General features: G+C 34.7%; 1 protein-coding gene and 1 pseudogene across 1 annotated transcript; both read right to left on the reverse strand.

Annotated features, from left to right (window-relative positions):
- Nucleotides 1-10,443: 10,443 nt before the first annotated feature.
- Nucleotides 10,444-11,163, reverse strand: LOC146166715 (uncharacterized). Its single transcript, XM_083384740.1, has 2 exons — nt 11,052-11,163; nt 10,444-10,883 (listed from the first exon to the last, which is right to left on the reverse strand). The coding sequence occupies exons 1-2, from the start codon at nt 11,161-11,163 to the stop codon at nt 10,444-10,446; spliced, it is 552 nt and encodes a 183-aa protein (XP_083240866.1).
- Nucleotides 11,164-13,894: 2,731 nt separating this feature from the next.
- On the reverse strand, nt 13,895-14,876 carry LOC146166716 (uncharacterized; annotated as a pseudogene).
- Between the last annotated feature and the right edge of the window lie 2,556 nt (nt 14,877-17,432).

A 17,432-nucleotide genomic window follows, 5' to 3' on the forward strand; every position in this document is an offset into this window, starting at 1 on the left:
GTGTAATTTTAGGTACCTTGCATTCCGATAAAACTTCCCACAGTAAACGCATTGATAAGGTTTTTCTCCAGTGTGAATTCTCATGTGCTTTTCAAGTCTGATATTTTTCCCAAAGAGTTTCCCACAAACCTTGCATCCGTGTGTCTTGAAGTGAGTTTGGGACATGTGTACTTTAACAAACCTACGCTTTTGGAAACACTTTTCGCAAATAGGACATAGGAACTCCATGATTTTACCTATGCGATTGTATATTACTTGATTCATAAAAACATCTATGCTTTTGTGTTTCTTCTGAATTTCAATTTGATCCAAGTCACTTTGTTCTTCACAATCGGACTCTTCACTTATTGGTTGATGTTCGGATGTTGAACAATCTGTCATCGCGGGAACAGAATCCGAAAAAGTCTTTAGAACTTTTAGAACATCCGAAAAGTCTTTAGAACTTATATTCAACTTTGTCTTTCCAAAACCTTTAGGGTTGTTCGTCATGTTTCTACTTCTGAAAAAAATTTAAAGCCTTTTTATTGTCGTTCCAAATTATTACCAAAGCTAGCCGATCAAGCCTCATAACTTCGAATTAAATTACGTTTATATTTATTTTAGGTTATGACAATCGTTCATAACAATTACTCGAATGCCTCGGACGAGAGCGATAATTCCGAACCAACCCACTAAGTAAATTAAATTGCTTTGCAATTTCTTAAAAGCCAGTAAGATGTTTAACAATGCTTTGCATTTTTAAGAAATTATACTGGACATCAACAAATCCCTGTTCTTGCAATGCTAATATATGTACAAAAATATTAATTACATCTTTCATTTTCACGATTATCTTTCCACCATCACCAACGTTTTGTTTTGACGCTATTTTCTCGCGTATGAAAGTCATTAATGTCGCAACGAATGGACCTTTGTTTTGCTAAAATGAATCCATTGTTTTGCTCACCGCAACTACAGTAACTATAATTATCTTGATAACTATTATGTGTTTTAGTTATTTACCGTGCTTAACGTGTTAGCCAGGGCAATTTTGGGAGTAGGCATTTATGCGCTAATGGGCTGAACTTTTTCTCAAGAATTTTCAGACGGAAACACAGTTATGTCTTTCAACCCTAAAACACGTGGAATGGAGTTCCTCTATTTTAAGGGGTAATAGCTAACAAAAACAAAACCCTTCTCTAGGTAATATTACTCGACACACGCTTAGCTTCGCCGGCCCAAAATTTGCGGATGGCGACTTCTTTTTATCCACATGATGTCACACGAATTATACAGTCCATATGTTGCTGTTATTATGTAGATTTCAAGTGCACATTTTGTTTCAACAAAACGGAATACAAGTTTCAATGAACGCTATTGTTACATTAAAAAGAATGTTTCAAAAATAATATTGATAACCCATTAGTTCTGTATGGGTAATACTATTAGGAGACTGAGTAAGAATAAGAATAGATGTTCAAAATGAATAAAGAGTTATTCAAAACGTTCAAAATGCTACCTACTTGTATGGGCTTAAGGATTCTCTTACTACGTGTTACTATTACCTCCAACCATTATACTCCAAAGATTATTAGGTTAATTAATTTCTCAAGCTCCATATTGCTTATTGTAACAATATACATGTGACCTAACTCGAATGCAAGGAAACCTTATCTTGCGTTAAATTTTTAGAACATTCATGTTTTAACTCGCCAAATTAGTCTATTCTTAGCTGATTCGTAACTAAATTTTACCAACAATTACCAATGACAGAACTTCCAAAAACGTAAAATATGGTTGTGATAGCTTGTTATCACAATCAGACTCAGCTTGACTGTAAAGAAACGTGAACAACTCGCCTTGCCCGCTACACGTTGTAACTCGCTACGTTAGTCAAAATTCTTCTTAGGTGGTTCGCAACTTCTAAGAAGCCAAGGCAATCTAACACAACGGTCGGTAATATATACCTAAAGTACTTCATTCGTAATGCATTGCTGGTTACCCGATTGCTTTTGCGTCTTCAGCAGATTTCACACCGCGTTGTTATTGCTTTGTATTAGGAAGCGACTGTTTAACACAATAGTGTCTGGAGCGGAAACTTCATACCCCGCTGCCTCTACTTTGTATAGCACCAACTTGATACAATTTTTTTACTTTTCGCAAATAGGACATAGGAACTCCATGATTTTACCTTTGCGATTGTATATTACTCGATTCATGAAAATATCCATGCTTTTGTGTTTCTTCTGAATTTCAATTTGATCCAAGTCACTTTGTTTTTCACAAACTTTTTACTTACAGGTTTATTTTTGGATAATGAGCAATCTGTCATCGCGGGAACAGAATCATCCGAAAAGTCTTTAGAACATATTTTCAACTTTGTCTTTCCAAAACTATTATGGTTGTTTGTCATGTTTCTACTTCTAAAAAAAAGTTTTTTAGGCCTCTTCATCGTCGTTTTATATTATTAATATAATAAAGCTGGCGGATCAAGCTTCATAACCTTCATAACAAATTACGTTTAATTTTTTTTTATATATAGGTTGTGACAATTTTTTTTAACAATTTATTTAAAGCCTCGCATCAACAAACAATCTCTACGTTATTGTTATATTTGATGTTGCCAGCGCAATATGTTCTATACTTAGTTAATTATTGTAATTCATTAACAAGCGTTTAACTAGCAAATTTAAACGTTGAAATGTTTAAAATTATTTTCCCTGATCTATTCAAATCTCGTCATAGAACTATGGCCACTCAATTCCTATAAATTACATGCTTTAAATTGTATTAAAGTAAACTGTCATATGTTTTTGTGTTATACTCACGTTACTTAGCAAATGTTGCAACTGAATGCCCTTAAGTTGCAAAATATTTTTTGAAAAATATTTACATAAACATCACTCAAGGCGGCCGAAATTAACTCTGCCACAGCGACTTCGTCAGTGAGCTTGGAATTATAGAATAATTCGCTTTGGCGTTTTTTTAGAGCGCCAATTCGTAATAAATGTGTACAGTAAATTTCTTTACAATTTGTCGAAAGACAGAAATATCTAAAGCCAATGTACAATTCATTATTTTATGAAATCAAGTTATACTAGTACTGTGGTGTTTTTCCGTAATATTGATTGAATAAATTTGTTGTTAACGATGACACGAACTAGAACAAAATTGAAACTCATAAACAGCATATTTATGAACTAAACTAGATATCAACAAATACCTGTTATTGGAATGTTAACTTAAATATATCGAACTTTTACATCTTTTCACCATGAGAAAATAAGTAGCATTTTGTTTTAACACTGTTTTGTCGCCCTTGAAAGTCATTAAACGTCTGTTACGCGACGAATGAGCATTTTGCAGTGTGACGTTGCTCGAAGCCACTGCAGTAACTATATTGACTTTTGTGTACGTGCTTAGCATAGTCAGGGAAATTATGGGCTTCAGTATTTCATCTACTCTAGCTGATATAACTCGTCACAGGTTTGCTTCGCCGACCACATGTTGTGGTAAGTGACTTCTTATCGACATAATGTCACAGGATTTATACATTCCATACGCTGTTGATATTATGTAGATGTCATGCGCACATTTTGTTACAACAAAACACGATACAAGCACCATTAAACGCCCTTGTTAGATTATTACGTCTGATAAAGTGTTAATTCTGCATGGGTAATATTATTAGTAGACGTTGTAAGAATCTCAGTAGACTATGTTGAAAATGAATTAGAAGTTTTAAAACGTTCAAAGTCCAACCTACTGCTGTATGGGATTTGATATTGTAGCAGCTTGCGCTGCCCCATATTGTTACCGGCTTGAAACCCCGGCCAACCAAATGAAGCAGGCTGGCCGGTTGTGACGTCGTCCCACCAGCCTCTGTGAATTCATCAAATTGACAGCTTATTGCCTGATCGTGTTATCGTCGATTGTCCGAGTTTCCTCTTTTTTTCGATGCGTCGCCGAATCGAACTGTTATGAATTGTAATTAACGCCATCTGGTATTAAGTATAAAAGGGTTTTTGTTTTATGCCAAAAGTAGCAGTCCAAACTGTTCAATTGTTGAGTCCAGATCGCGTAAGTACCTGTAAGTGCTGTTTGTCGTTTGTTTGTTTATTTGCAATAAATATTCTTTCATTGTGGCTGCGCCCCACAATATCTATTCTATGTCTTAACACAACCTCCAACAATTTTGCTTGAAACCTAAAAGTGTTATCGAATTTTAATGCTGATTAACCAAATTACCAGTGTATATTACAACAGGGTGGCATGACCGCCGTGCTATCTAAACTCCACTAAATCGAAACAAACAAACTGTCGTTGCATTAAGTACATGCTGTCAGGTCGCTTATAAATTTATTGCACATTCGATAAATTCAGCATAACTCTGCGTTCAATAAAACAGCTTACAGCGCAGTAAAACACGTTTGCCAGCAAGGCGTGCTTTTCGTTGTGTCTGCAGTTCGCCGTTTTTCCAGCAGCCGCGTGAAACTATATAGCACAAGAGCGACTGCGTTTGATGCTGAGTCGAAATGTCGGCTGGATTTGCCAGACCGGCCAGGAAAGGAAAAGAGTATCAAGGTGAAATATTTAACACTTTACCAGGCGAACACGCTATTATCAGAAACACAAACCACAAGCGTTAAATAACTTTTTCGAATAAACACCACTCATACAATGCTGTGTAACAATTTTAGCAGACACAGGTACTGAAAAAATATGCAAATCCATACTTAGGGTTAGCTTAATTCGTAGTAAGGAAGGACATATTACGTTCTTTTGAATATTGACTTGTCGATTTAGCAAACTATCTGGCAAGCAAATACCGTAGTGCTTTAAGTAACTATAGTTCAAGTTGTTAATTTACAGTGGTTTCATAAACACGTTGATACGTTTTAACGATACTGAATGCAAGATAAAGGAATAATGCAAAGGAGCCGAGATTCTATAGAGGAATAAAAGCATTAAATACCGAAACTCAAATAAATGTTTCTTGGCTATACAAACAGGTCCTATAATTATAATACGTTTTCTCAAATATGAATTGCATTTAAAAGCTTTAAAAATGGGAATACGCAAAATCTAAAGCCTTTGCAATACAAAGGGATGTTGTTTATAAACACTTTTCAATATTTGGTCAAAAATAAAACTTAAATTAGAACGCCCTTTTGGAAAACAACTAAAGATAAATATACCGAGCCTTTGATATGATGTGAACCCAGTACCTGAACCATTAGCATACAGGATTATCTAAATGTAATGAAGAAATCATGTCAAAGTTAGAAAGCAAATTAAATTTAGCAATTAGAATATGCCCTATAACACAAAGAATATTTTACACAAACCAATTTGATTTAGAGCATAGTTTTTTATCTGAAAGTTCACATCATTGGTCCAAACTTAGAGACGGCTCCTTTGAAGCTTGTATTTGCTTGTATTTTTGTGGTTACAAATTTTATTTAGCTATTTTGCCCCAAAATTTCAGTTTACTGAATTATCATAGCTTGCCGCACTTGATTTGTAGCATAAAAATGAAATTAATCAAGTGATTGACCGGCAGGTCGCGTAACTAACATCATATTTACCAGCACTGTAGACAACCTCATATAAGCTACTGAAAATAGTCTTGCAAATTGAATTAATGTCTGTAGCGGCTTCCTAAAATCAACGTAGACGCTTACGTAAGCGTTTTTATTCACCCATTTAAGACGTCTTGTCGTGAAATCGTTTTATTTTGTGTTTACAACTGGAAATCTCTTCTTTGACTAAAACTTGGCGTCTTAGAAATGTCTTCAGACGTTTTTAAAAATACACAGAAAATTTGCGTGGCTCTTAGGAAGACGTCTACACGTTGTAATATAATCGGATTTAAAACCATTAAAACCGAATAAGTTCAACCTTAATACATAATAAGTTCTAATCAAAAAAAAATGCCAGGTTTCCAAAATGCGTGAAAAAGTGTTTAATAATCGTATTCAAGTTCAAAAATGTCGCGGTGTTTTTTGTACATAAACTAGTTACAAATAAATACATACGTCACAAAAAAAAACGGTTTTAAAACCTTTTTAAAATTGGAAAAAAAAACAAAAATAAACTTAATAATAAAATTTCACCCTTTAAATTATTTCCTTATGTGTATTAGATTGTTTAAAGATTTTATACCACACTTCATTTCTATAAGGTTTGTTACTTGATGTGAGTCTTTTCGTGTCTGCGAAGATTTCCCCTCTGAGAAAAACAATTTTTACAATCTTTACATTTGTAAGGTTTTTCTCCAGTGTGAATTCTTTCGTGATTTTTGAGATTACCTGTCTGGCTGAAATGTTTTCCGCAATATTTGCATTTATAAGGTTTTAATCCTGTGTGAGTTTTTTCATGTTGTCTGTTACTTCCTGGATGGGTGAAACATTTTCCACAAACTTTACATGTGTAAGGTTTTTCTCCAGTGTGAATCCTTTGGTGAACGTTACGAGGTCCGGCCTGACTGAAACACTTTCCACATTCTTTGCACTCGTATGTTTTTTCCCCCGTGTGAATTAGTTTGTGTGATTTTAGGATTTGTGCTCGACTAAAGCGTTTAGAGCAATAAAGACATTTAAAAGGTTTTTCTCCTGTGTGAATTCTCATGTGATTGGTAAGATGACTTAGTGTTGGATAAAGTATCTTACAAACCTCGCATTTGTGTTTCTTGAAGTGAAACCTGGACAAATGTGACTTTAGTAGTTTTCGACTTTTGAAACACTTTTCGCAAACGTGACATCGGAACTCAATGTTGTTTTTGTTATTCTTCTGACTTTCCATTCGATCCAAGACACTTTGTCTTTCCTTAGTTGGAATGTTTTACTTACACAATGTTCCCTGTGTTACAAAGTCTTTAAACGTTCAATTGTTTTGTTACAAACTAAATTTGCAGTTTAAAATTTTTTAACCTTAAAAAAAATATTCTTTTTTAACTTGGAAAATTAGCTGACGCTTCAAATCAGTTGTATTATCGGTATAAATGACCGACCTAATTTACAAGAATGAACTAAAATGCATTTAAATGCTTTCTCCTAGCAACTGTTCCTGTAAATCTAATCACCATTTAGTTCAGTGACATTCATACCATCACAAAACTAAGACACTGGATATATTATTACCTAATTTAAATGTAGGCTCCAACTGCAGCAATTGAAAAATACTTAGACCAAATAAACCTTAGGTAGGTTATAAGGTATGACGTAATGCCTAATTATAGCTGTAGTAAGCAATACGTCATGGGTCATATCATATCCAGCCTAATATTTATTCAAATTATTTTCCGCAGCAACTAAGTTAATTCCCCTTTTAGCAGTGACGTCATTTTCATCGCACTCCCACGTCCCTATTGTAAATAGAATCATCAAATGTGCTATCCTATTGTTGCGTCATAGTATCGCCTAAACAGAATATGTCTCTATAGTAGTTTATATCCTTTTTTATAACAGGTATAAACTCTCCGAATTAAAACGCGGTTTACTAACATTTTGCTACATTTTTCAAACAGCTAGAAGAAACGCAGCGGAAATTTTTATGAACATCCTATCAGTCTGTTCACTACTTGGTCGGCATACTGTAAGCAATACTGTAAGCTGAAACACAAAAAAATCAATGAAATACATTTTTAGGTGGCATGTGCAAATTACTATTTTGATCCTACAAGTTACAGATTCCTGAATGAGCCGTACTGATGTATATAAGCTACTGAGCGTAATGTATACATTTGTAGTGCTTTTACCTCCAACTGGCCCAATATGATGGTGCATCGTTATTGTCAATTATTTCGTTATACAAGGATTAATACTGTAGCTGCGGTAGTTGATATATAGCTGCCATATATACACTGATGTATGTAACTGCCATATATACACTGATGTATGTAGCTTCCATATGTACACTGATGTATGTAGCTGCCATATATACACTGATGTATGTAGCTGCCATATGTACACTGTTGTATGTTAACTGTCATATGTAGGCTACACTGATGTATGCAGCTGCCATATGTACACTGGTGTATGTGATATATATAGCTACATCTACAGTTTCCAAGCAAACGTATATTATATATATACATATAGCTTTCATTTTTTTTAACTAATAAATTATATAACCTTAAGAAGCAATGCTGAACGCTTTTACTGCGATTAGCTAAGCTAAATGCCACTGCATGCTTTACAGAAATGCAACGATACACATCGCATAGCTTGTCTGACACTGATGACTTCCGCTTCGTTGAGCATGAAACGCATGGCTGATTTTGGGTAACACCCGTTAGCTCTAGTTAACGCATGGATGGTTTCACGCACAATCAGATTTAGCGTAATTTATTTAATGTTTGAAAAATCCAAATTTAAACCTACATTATGAAAAATAGTTATGTGTGGGGTCATTTGGCAGTTTTTAAAGATGTTTCTTTTTTCTTAAAAGTTTCTGCTAATTTTAATATATGGAATAAACAAAACAGCTTCGTTTAACTGGTGTATTATCAAAACAACGTTAAATTACACATGCTAATTGCTCAGTAGGTTATGGTCGAGACACAACTATAGAACCATTTCATTCTGCATCCTGTTTGTACATACAACCTTAATTAAAGGGGTTCACAGCCCGTATCCAGTAACTGAGCATTCACAATTCACCTACACGAATTCGTTTATTGGGCTGTATTGTTGCACTGACTAAGTAATATTTAAAATAACCTTGACCCTTGCAGGATATATGTTGATCTCAATTTCCTAATCAATAGGTGATTTACAAAAAACACTCTCTCTTTGTCATTTTGTGAAGTTAAGTTTAAGTTAACCTTAAACAAATGTAACTAATTTTAGATCAAAGAATGTTAAAACATATAGTTACCCACTTTATAATAATGTTTACCAAATGTTAATGCACCAACTTACATGTAAATTCTATGTCGACTATGCTATATTTTATCACGACGCTATGTGCTGTAACCTATATACCGAGCAATATTCGGCTTGTACTAGTTGGTTACTTTCGGCGTGTAAAACGAATACAGAACGTTTATATTTGCGTTGTATGTTTCAGGAACACAATAATTAATCCATATTGAAAAGGTGGGCCCAGAGTTGCGAAAAAAATATAGTATTACTACTCAACAGTCCACCGGATGACGAATAGTTGCAAAAGGCGTCCTAATAAAATGTATTGCAAAAATAGCAAAGTTGTACTAATAAACATTTTGCACATTAGCAACATTTTTATAAAGTTTGCATCCACAATCGTAAACGATGGTTTTTGAAGGATATATTCCGGTGTCTTATTACGTATCAATGGAACTGTTTCTACGAGCTTTGTTTCCAAGCCAATACTTCAGTGTGTTTTCTTTCATGTTTTCCAAGACTGCCTTTCTGAACAAAGGATTTTTCACAAACTTTGCTTTTATAAGGTTTATGTCCGATGTGATTTTATTCGTGATGTTTAAGACATCCCCAATGTCTAAAACACATTTTACAATGGTCTGAATTCGTTCATGCTCTTTCAAGGTTCGAGCTAGACAGGGCGCAAAAGAAATTACAAAATCCCTTCTCCGGAATTTAGGAGTTTGTAAGTAATTATATGCTTGACACGTAAAGTGATTGTAGTGCTCTCATTATGATATGCTCGATGTCGCAATTAATTGTATGCTGTCATTATTATGATAAATCAACACGCAATCAATATTTTCAACGTTTTATCGTTTTGTGTTGTCTAAAAAAATGTTTAATAATTCCATATAATTTGCACTCATATGCTTTTCTGTAATGTCATTTGCGGTTTTGTTTTAGTTGCAAAACGTCAGCCCCTCGAATTCGTGTTTATTGAACAATCACCTTTATATATGCGCCATTAGCAGATTTTATAAAACACAACGCATTATTTTTGAAAAAGTTTTTACGCAAAAATGCTTATACATTGAAAACCGAAAAGTGAAAGTAATTACAGCGTTAGAAGATAACAACACATTTCTAACACTAAATTTAACACGTTTGCGACAAGAAAAAGAACAAGGTTAAATAGAGATTTCGCGATTTAGAGCAATGCTTTAATATTAATAATAGTTCAAGATGAATAGAGGTTCTGTGGGTAAAAAATAATTTTGTTACTTTATCCATATTAGAAATTGATTACATCCTTATTGAACAAAGTGAAGCATAGACCAGTGTTTCTCGAGCCGTTTTTTTTAATTTTTATAATATCTTGCCTAGAACACATCCATTTATTTTACCCAAGTGAACTACTGCAGTAGAGACTCAATTTTGTGTCGAGACCCATAGATTGAGAAACGCTGGTTACACGAAGTTCATTCATGTTCGAAGCTTATGCAATATTCACATTTCCATTCGCAGATATATTTTTAACTATTTACAACTATTGTTGTGTTATATATATTACGTAAAAATTTAGTTAGGAGTCCATTTGTTTAATATACTACAAAAATCACAAGTTTTGTTTTTGAAAGCTTTCTTTTTTACAGTGCATTCTTTTGTGTCTATTGAGATTTGATGTCTGGGAAAAACACTTTCCACATAGTTTGCATTTATGGGGTCTTTCACCAGTGTGAACTCTTTCATGATCTTTAAGATGTCCTGTCTGGATAAAACATTTTCCACAATATTTGCATTTGTAAGGTTTTTCTCCAGTGTGAATTCTTTCATGATCTTTAAGATGTCCTGTATAGCTAAAACATTTTCCGCAGAATGTACATTCGTGTGGTTTTTCTCCAGTGTGAACCTTTCTATGTGATTTAAGACTTGCGGCAAGGGTGAAACATTTTTTGCAATATTGGCAGTGGTGAGGTTTTAACCCAGAGTGAATTTTTTCGTGGTTTCTGAGATTTCCCGATCGAGAAAAGCATTTTCCACAATATTGGCAGTGGTGAGGTCGTAACCCAGTGTGAATTTTTTCGTGGTTTCTGAGATTTCCCGATTGAGAAAAGCATTTTCCACAATATTTGCATTGGTAAGGTTTTATTCCAGTGTGAATTGTTTCGTGATCGTTACGATGATGTGCTTGAGGAAAGCATTTTCCACAATATTTGCACTCATACGGTCTTTCCCCAGTGTGAATTCGTTCGTGTAGTTTCAAGTGTGAAGCTGAGTTGAAAGATTTTGCGCAATAACCACATTTGAAAGGTTTTTCTCCAGTGTGAATTCGCATGTGAATTTTAAGTTCGGTTTTTTTTCCAAGCATTTTCCCACAAACCTTGCATTTGTGTTTCTTAAAGTGAAATCCAACCAAATGCTGTTTTAGTTTGTAATGATTTTTATACAACTTTTCACAAATGTGGCATCGGAACTCTGTATTCTGCTTGGGAAGATTTTGGCTTTGTTTTTTTACAGTATTTATTTGATCCAATTCAATTTGTTCTTCACAATCCGACTGTTCACTCGCAGGTTGATGTTCTTGTGATGACCAATCGGTAACCGTGTCAAAAGAATCATCAGAAAATCCATCATCGCTCTCTTTTGTCAAATCCGTCACAACAAAATCGCTTTGCTGGTTTGACATGTTTTAGTTTTAAAAAGTATCAAATAGTTCACTATTAATGCGAAGCACTGTATACAAACGACCTTTTACTAATACTCTTTCGTATTATATAGTTAGATTTGCTCATTGATGCAACTAAGGTAAATCCCTTTTTCTCATGTGACTTAATATTTTTGTATTATTCAAGGCCAAATCCGTGATCAGACTATTATTGTTTTGTTGCGCGGTTACCATGAAAAATGTTTGTCGAACCCGAAATTCCAATAGCAGTTTGCTTTCTAATCTTCAACCAAATGCTTTGTTCATTAGCAACTTATAAGTAACAAAGTAAAGATGAAACTTTCACTTTCTTTCACCTACGTTCTTTACTTACAGATTGAAGTTTAACATTATACTATAAAATGTACAGCTAGTATAAGGAGCAAGGTATTCAAATACTTTTTTGCCTTCATAAAGCGCCCCTTTTTGAAAAGCTGTTAGGTAAGTTAATTAGCCAATGTGTAAAGTTCAAAAAGATAGTAGAACAGCCCAACTAGAGTTGACGCAGCGTTCAGTGTTTTGACATTAGAACTGCCTGTCCACTGCTTGGCCTGTAAACCGCCCAACTAACATCACATTTACCAGCACTGTATACAACCCAACACACATAAGCTACTGAGGGTAATGTACACTGTTGCACTTTCCTCTAAGGCTTTAACGTCCTATAATGGTTTATCAGTGTTGACAACTGCATTCATATACAAAGCATGGAACTACTAGCTTGCTGTGGTTAATATTATATATGGCTGTAATATACACACTAAAATATAAGCAATGTTGAACGCTTTTATCGCACATTGCTACTTTATGTGCCACTGCACGCATTTCAGATGTGCAACTACTGTATGCACATTGTACAGCTTGTCTGAACCAACAACTTCCGTTTCTCATGCCCGAAACGCACTGCTCGTTTTATAAAGCGCAAAGCTGGTTTTACATACAACAGGATTAGCGTAGGTTATTTATTGTTGGTAAATTATGGATAGTCGTGCTGTTATTATTATTATATTTGACAGTTTCCACAGATGTTAATAGAAGACGCCCGAAACGCATGGATGGTTTTATTTAACGCATGACTAGTTTCACATACATACATACAGCCTTTGGATGGGTAGTTTATGAATAAATGTAAAAATAGGCCATGAATATTCATACTTGGCAATTTGGATGTTTAAAAAAAGTTTATTAGATTAAACTCTGTCGTTCAGTTATAATAATTATCTAGAACGAACAACTTGCGTAACAATATATAGCTCACGATTAAATTAGGATTTAAGATCACAAAATCATTACAGGGTTTCTAAACAAATATACATGGAGTTACACAATACAACCCTGGTCATGGGATATCATTAAAATGGATCATAAAGAGGAATCATGACCAACTAAGAACGCATAGGTTGTTAGGTTTGGGAATACAATACAGAATGAGGTGTAACTTTGACAAGCTTTCATCTTGTTTTACAATTACAGGTATATTTAAAAAAATGTTTGTTAAGCTTAATGTTTACATCAGCTGGTAATATGGTTGGCAGTTCTTTACTCTGGTAAGGCTTATTGAAACTTTTATTGTTTATTTCTAATATGGAATTCGTTTCCTCGTTGTTTCGTATGTTAGAAACAAACAAATTTAAAATCATTTTGTGCCTTTAAAACGAAGTATAAAGCGTTTTTCTACTAGGTTTGTTTTGAAAACTTTTCCCGATGTTAGTAATTTTTGGCTCCTGCAATTACATTCTCGTTGAAATTAATAAACATAATCAAAGTCTTTTTTAAGTCTAAGACGTCCTTCAAAAATGTTTCAAATGTTTTATCTTTACAACTTTGTTCCGATGCGAGTTCGTCCTTCCATGTCTTCGAAGATTTCCGGCCTGAACAAAACTTTTCTCACAGTATTTACATCGGTGAGGTCTTTCTCCAGTGTGAATCCTCTCGTGTGTTTTAAGATCTGAAGACGAGCGAAAGCATTTTGCACATTGCTTGCACTTGAAAGGTTTCTCGTCGCTGTGGATTCGTTCGTGAGTTTTAAGAGCACTCGACTGTACAAAAGCTTTAGCGCAACGATTGCATTTGTGAGGTTTCTCCCCGCTATGGATTCGTTCATGTCGTCTGAGGTGTCCCAACTGGGAAAAACGCTTTGCACAATGTTTGCATTGATACGGCTTTTCTCCAGTGTGAGTTCTTTGGTGCTCTTTAAGATGACCTACATGACTGAAATATTTTCAACAAACATTGCATTTATAAGTTTTTTCACCAATGTGAGTAGGTCCATAAGCTTTAAGACTTCCTGTATGGTTAAAACACTTTCCACAAATGTTGTACTCATATGGTTTTTCCCCTGTATAAATTCGTTCGTGTGCTTTCAAGTTGCCAGCATGGTTGAAACATTTAACGCAATAAACACACTTAAAGGCTTTTGTCCGGTGTCAATTCTTTTATAAATTTTAAGAACTCCTGCCTGGCTAAAACATCTTCCACAAACTTTACATTTGTAAGCTTTTTCTCCGGTGTGTATTTTATTATGTCTTTTGAGGTTAGACATTTGAGCGAAACACTTTCCGCAAACTTTTCACTCATGTGTTTTTTTCCCATTGTGAATTCGTTCGTGTAGTTTCAAGCTATATTTTCGGTTGAAACATTTATCGCAATAAGTACATTTGTAAGGTATTTCTCTAGTGTGAAGTCTTTTATGTTGTTGAAGATTTCCTGCCTGGGTAAAACACGTAGCACAAACTTTACATTTGTAAGGTTTTGTCTCCAGTGTGAGCTTTTTCATGATATTTAAGATGTTCTGCCCGGCTAAAACACTTTTCACAGTCTTTACATTTGTAAGGTCTTTCTCCAGTATGAACTCTTTCATGTTGTTTAAGATTTCCCGCCTGGGTAAAACACCGGCCACAAACTTTGCACTCATATGGTCTTTCCCCAGTGTGAATTCGTTCGTGTACTTTCAAGTTTTGAGCTACTTTGAAACATTTAGTGCAATAAGAACATTTAAAGGGATTTTCTCCAGTGTGAGTTCTCACGTGGTTTTCAAGTTCGCTATTTCTCCCAAACAGTTTCCCACAAACCTCGCATTTGTGTTTCTTGAAGTGAGATCTGGACAAATGTACATTGAGCTTAAAGCGCTTTTTAAACAACTTTTCGCAAATGTTACATCGGAAGTCCATATTGTTGTTTTTCATTTTTTCCTTCTTTGTTGGATTATCCTTACTTATATCCTTCTTTGAAGTATCCCTTTGATCGAAGTCACTTTGTTCGTCACAATCGGGCTTTTCATTTACACGTTGATGTTCTTGTGATGACCAATCTGTTATCGTGTCAACAGAATCTTCGGACTCCATCTTCGCTCTCTTTTTTCAAATCGGTCGTAGCAAAATTGCTTTTGTGGAATGACATGTTTTAATTTTACTTCTAAAAAGTATAAAGTATGCTAATAAGTATTGATATTACGAAGCACTGAATACCTACGACATACTGCCAGCGCTCTTTCATAGTATATTGATTGAACTTAGATAAAATCTCCGTTTTGTTATGTGACTTGATTTTATATACTTCTTCAGCCCCGAGAATATTATTCTTTTGCTCGATTAACGTGAAAAATGTTTATCGAACCCGAATCTTTAAATAGCAACTAGCTTTCCAAAGTTGCACAAAATGTTTGGTTTATCAGTAACTAACAACGCAATAACAACATTAACGTCTGTTAGCTTTATGGCAATACCAATGTAATTAAAAAATTCGGTAAACAAAAATAAAACTTCTTTACCTACAGGAGAAGTTTATTATTTTCTTTCACTTACGGTACGTTCGTTACTTCCAGGTAGAAATGTAACATTATATTCTAAAATGTACCGCTTGCTAGTATAAGGAGCAAAGTTTTCTAAAAAATTAACAATTCATATACGCCCCTTAGACAAAAATCTGTTAGGTAAGCGATTTATTAACTAATGTGTAAGGTTGAAATATTAGTAAAACAGCCCAACTGGAATTGAACGCAGCGTTCAGTGTTTTGACATTAGAGAAGTCTGTCCACTGCTTGACCTGCAAGCCGCCCAACTAACATCACATTTACTAGCACTGTAAACAACCCTACACACATACTAAGAGTAATATACACTGGCGCACTTTATTAAAAGGCTCTAACGTCTTATAATGGTTTATCAATGTTGACAACTGTGTTGATATACAAAGCTTGGGACTGCTACCTTGCTGTGGTTCGTATAAAGCTGGCTGTATTACTTATTACTGGCTGTAGTACGTATTACTTAATACAGCCAGGCATATATTAACCACATTGATATGTATTACGGCTGTATTAAAATATAGGCATTGTAAAACGCTTTTATCGCACATTGCTATTTGTGTGTCACTGCACGCGTCACAGAAGTGCAAATACTGTATGCACGTATAACAGATTGTCTGAAACCAACAACTTCCGTTTTCTCATGCCCGAAACGCTCGGTTGGTTTTATAAATCGCAAAGCCGGTTTTATATACAAGCAGAGTTAGTGTAATGTATTTATTTTTGGTAACTTATGAACAGTCACGCTGTTATTATTATCACATTTTGCAGTTTCCACAGATGTCAATGAAAAAAAACAAGCTTTCGTTTTCTCAAGCCCGAAACGCATGGATGATTCTATATAACGCATGACTGGTTCCACATACACACAGCCTTAGCGTAGGTAGTTTATTGCTTTAAATGAAAAAATGTTAAAATACTCCATAAATAGTCATACTTGGCAATTTGAAAGTTTTGAAAGAAGGTTATATTAGATTAAATTATGTTTTAGTTATTATAATATATAGAAAGAAAATTACAAAGATGCTTGGTATAACTGGTGTATTATAAGGTCATACCATTATGTTTAAAATTGTATTACCCGTTCCATACCATTTCCGAAGTTCAATGAAAACAACTGTTTTCTATCTCTAATTGGAATTCCTACACCGAGATAGCGGAATGACGGGTTAAGTCATGCCAGACCTTTGTCTGCATAGGGTTTTTGTTCACTTAACCGTTTTGGACCTACAAAGAACGCAAGGGAAAAATTGTTATTTCTTATTCTGCGAGTTAGTCGAAAGTAGCAGCATTTTATCCAGTTTAATAATTTATTCCCAAACCCAAACGCGTTAAAGCTGAATAAATAAAATCCCAACTTATTGTATCGAACGCTTTGTAAATGTCCAAGCTAATACCGCTCCTGTAATTTCATAAAAATTGTACAAGACCATGATGGAAAAAGGACACGGATATTACGGCCTATGTACCTCCGCCTCAGAAAACCATTTTGGTCTTCATTAATCAAGAGTTCAATGTATATTTTAAGTCTGCTGTTAATAACTTTAGACATTATTTTATAATAAGCGTTTAATAACGAAATAGTGCGGTAGTACGCTGAAAGCCATTGCGGATTCACCAAATCTGTCGATCATTGATGCAAGCAGGGGAGGTACAATCAGTGTATTATTGACATGTAAGCTGTAATCGTTGGTCAAAAAGCAGCTTCAGAAGGGCTAGATCTCAGTTGTTAACACTCATATGTGTCTACATATGTTTCATTGTATGTAGTGCGGTAGTTAGTTGTAATTAAGGGGTCTTTCTGTGGTTTCGGTATTAAGGTCACGACCCCTTGTGACGGACTTTGGCTAAATTGTCCGATATGCTTAGTGTAGTCCCAAGCTTCGCAAAACAGCGATTTTATATCTGGCATGTTTATACTAGCTGGAAATAATGCCTGACTGATTTTGTCATACCCTGGCGAGCGTAGCAATCCCGATTTTTTTTGGTATACCGGCATTTCTAGTTTTTAATTCCATTGTCGAAAATAAAATATGGAAAGAAAAGCATATGTCCAACAGTTTTGAATACGTTTTCCGTTTGTCCGCTACAAACT

The sequence above is a fragment of the Ascidiella aspersa genome, chromosome 1 (assembly GCF_963924565.1).
Source record: "Ascidiella aspersa chromosome 1, kaAscAspe10.2, whole genome shotgun sequence".
Classification (NCBI taxonomy): domain Eukaryota; kingdom Metazoa; phylum Chordata; class Ascidiacea; order Phlebobranchia; family Ascidiidae; genus Ascidiella; species Ascidiella aspersa.

What these genes read in the sequence shown, in the direction of transcription:
- LOC146166715 (XM_083384740.1), bottom strand. Translation starts at nt 11,163, where the DNA reads ATGCGAATTCACACTGGAGAAAAACCTTTCAAATGTGGTTATTGCGCA. An exon ending in TCACACTGGGGAAAGACCGT is followed by an intron (nt 10,884 to 11,051) that starts ATGAGTGCAAAT and finishes GGTTACGACCTC; the next exon opens with ACCACTGCCAATATTGTGGA.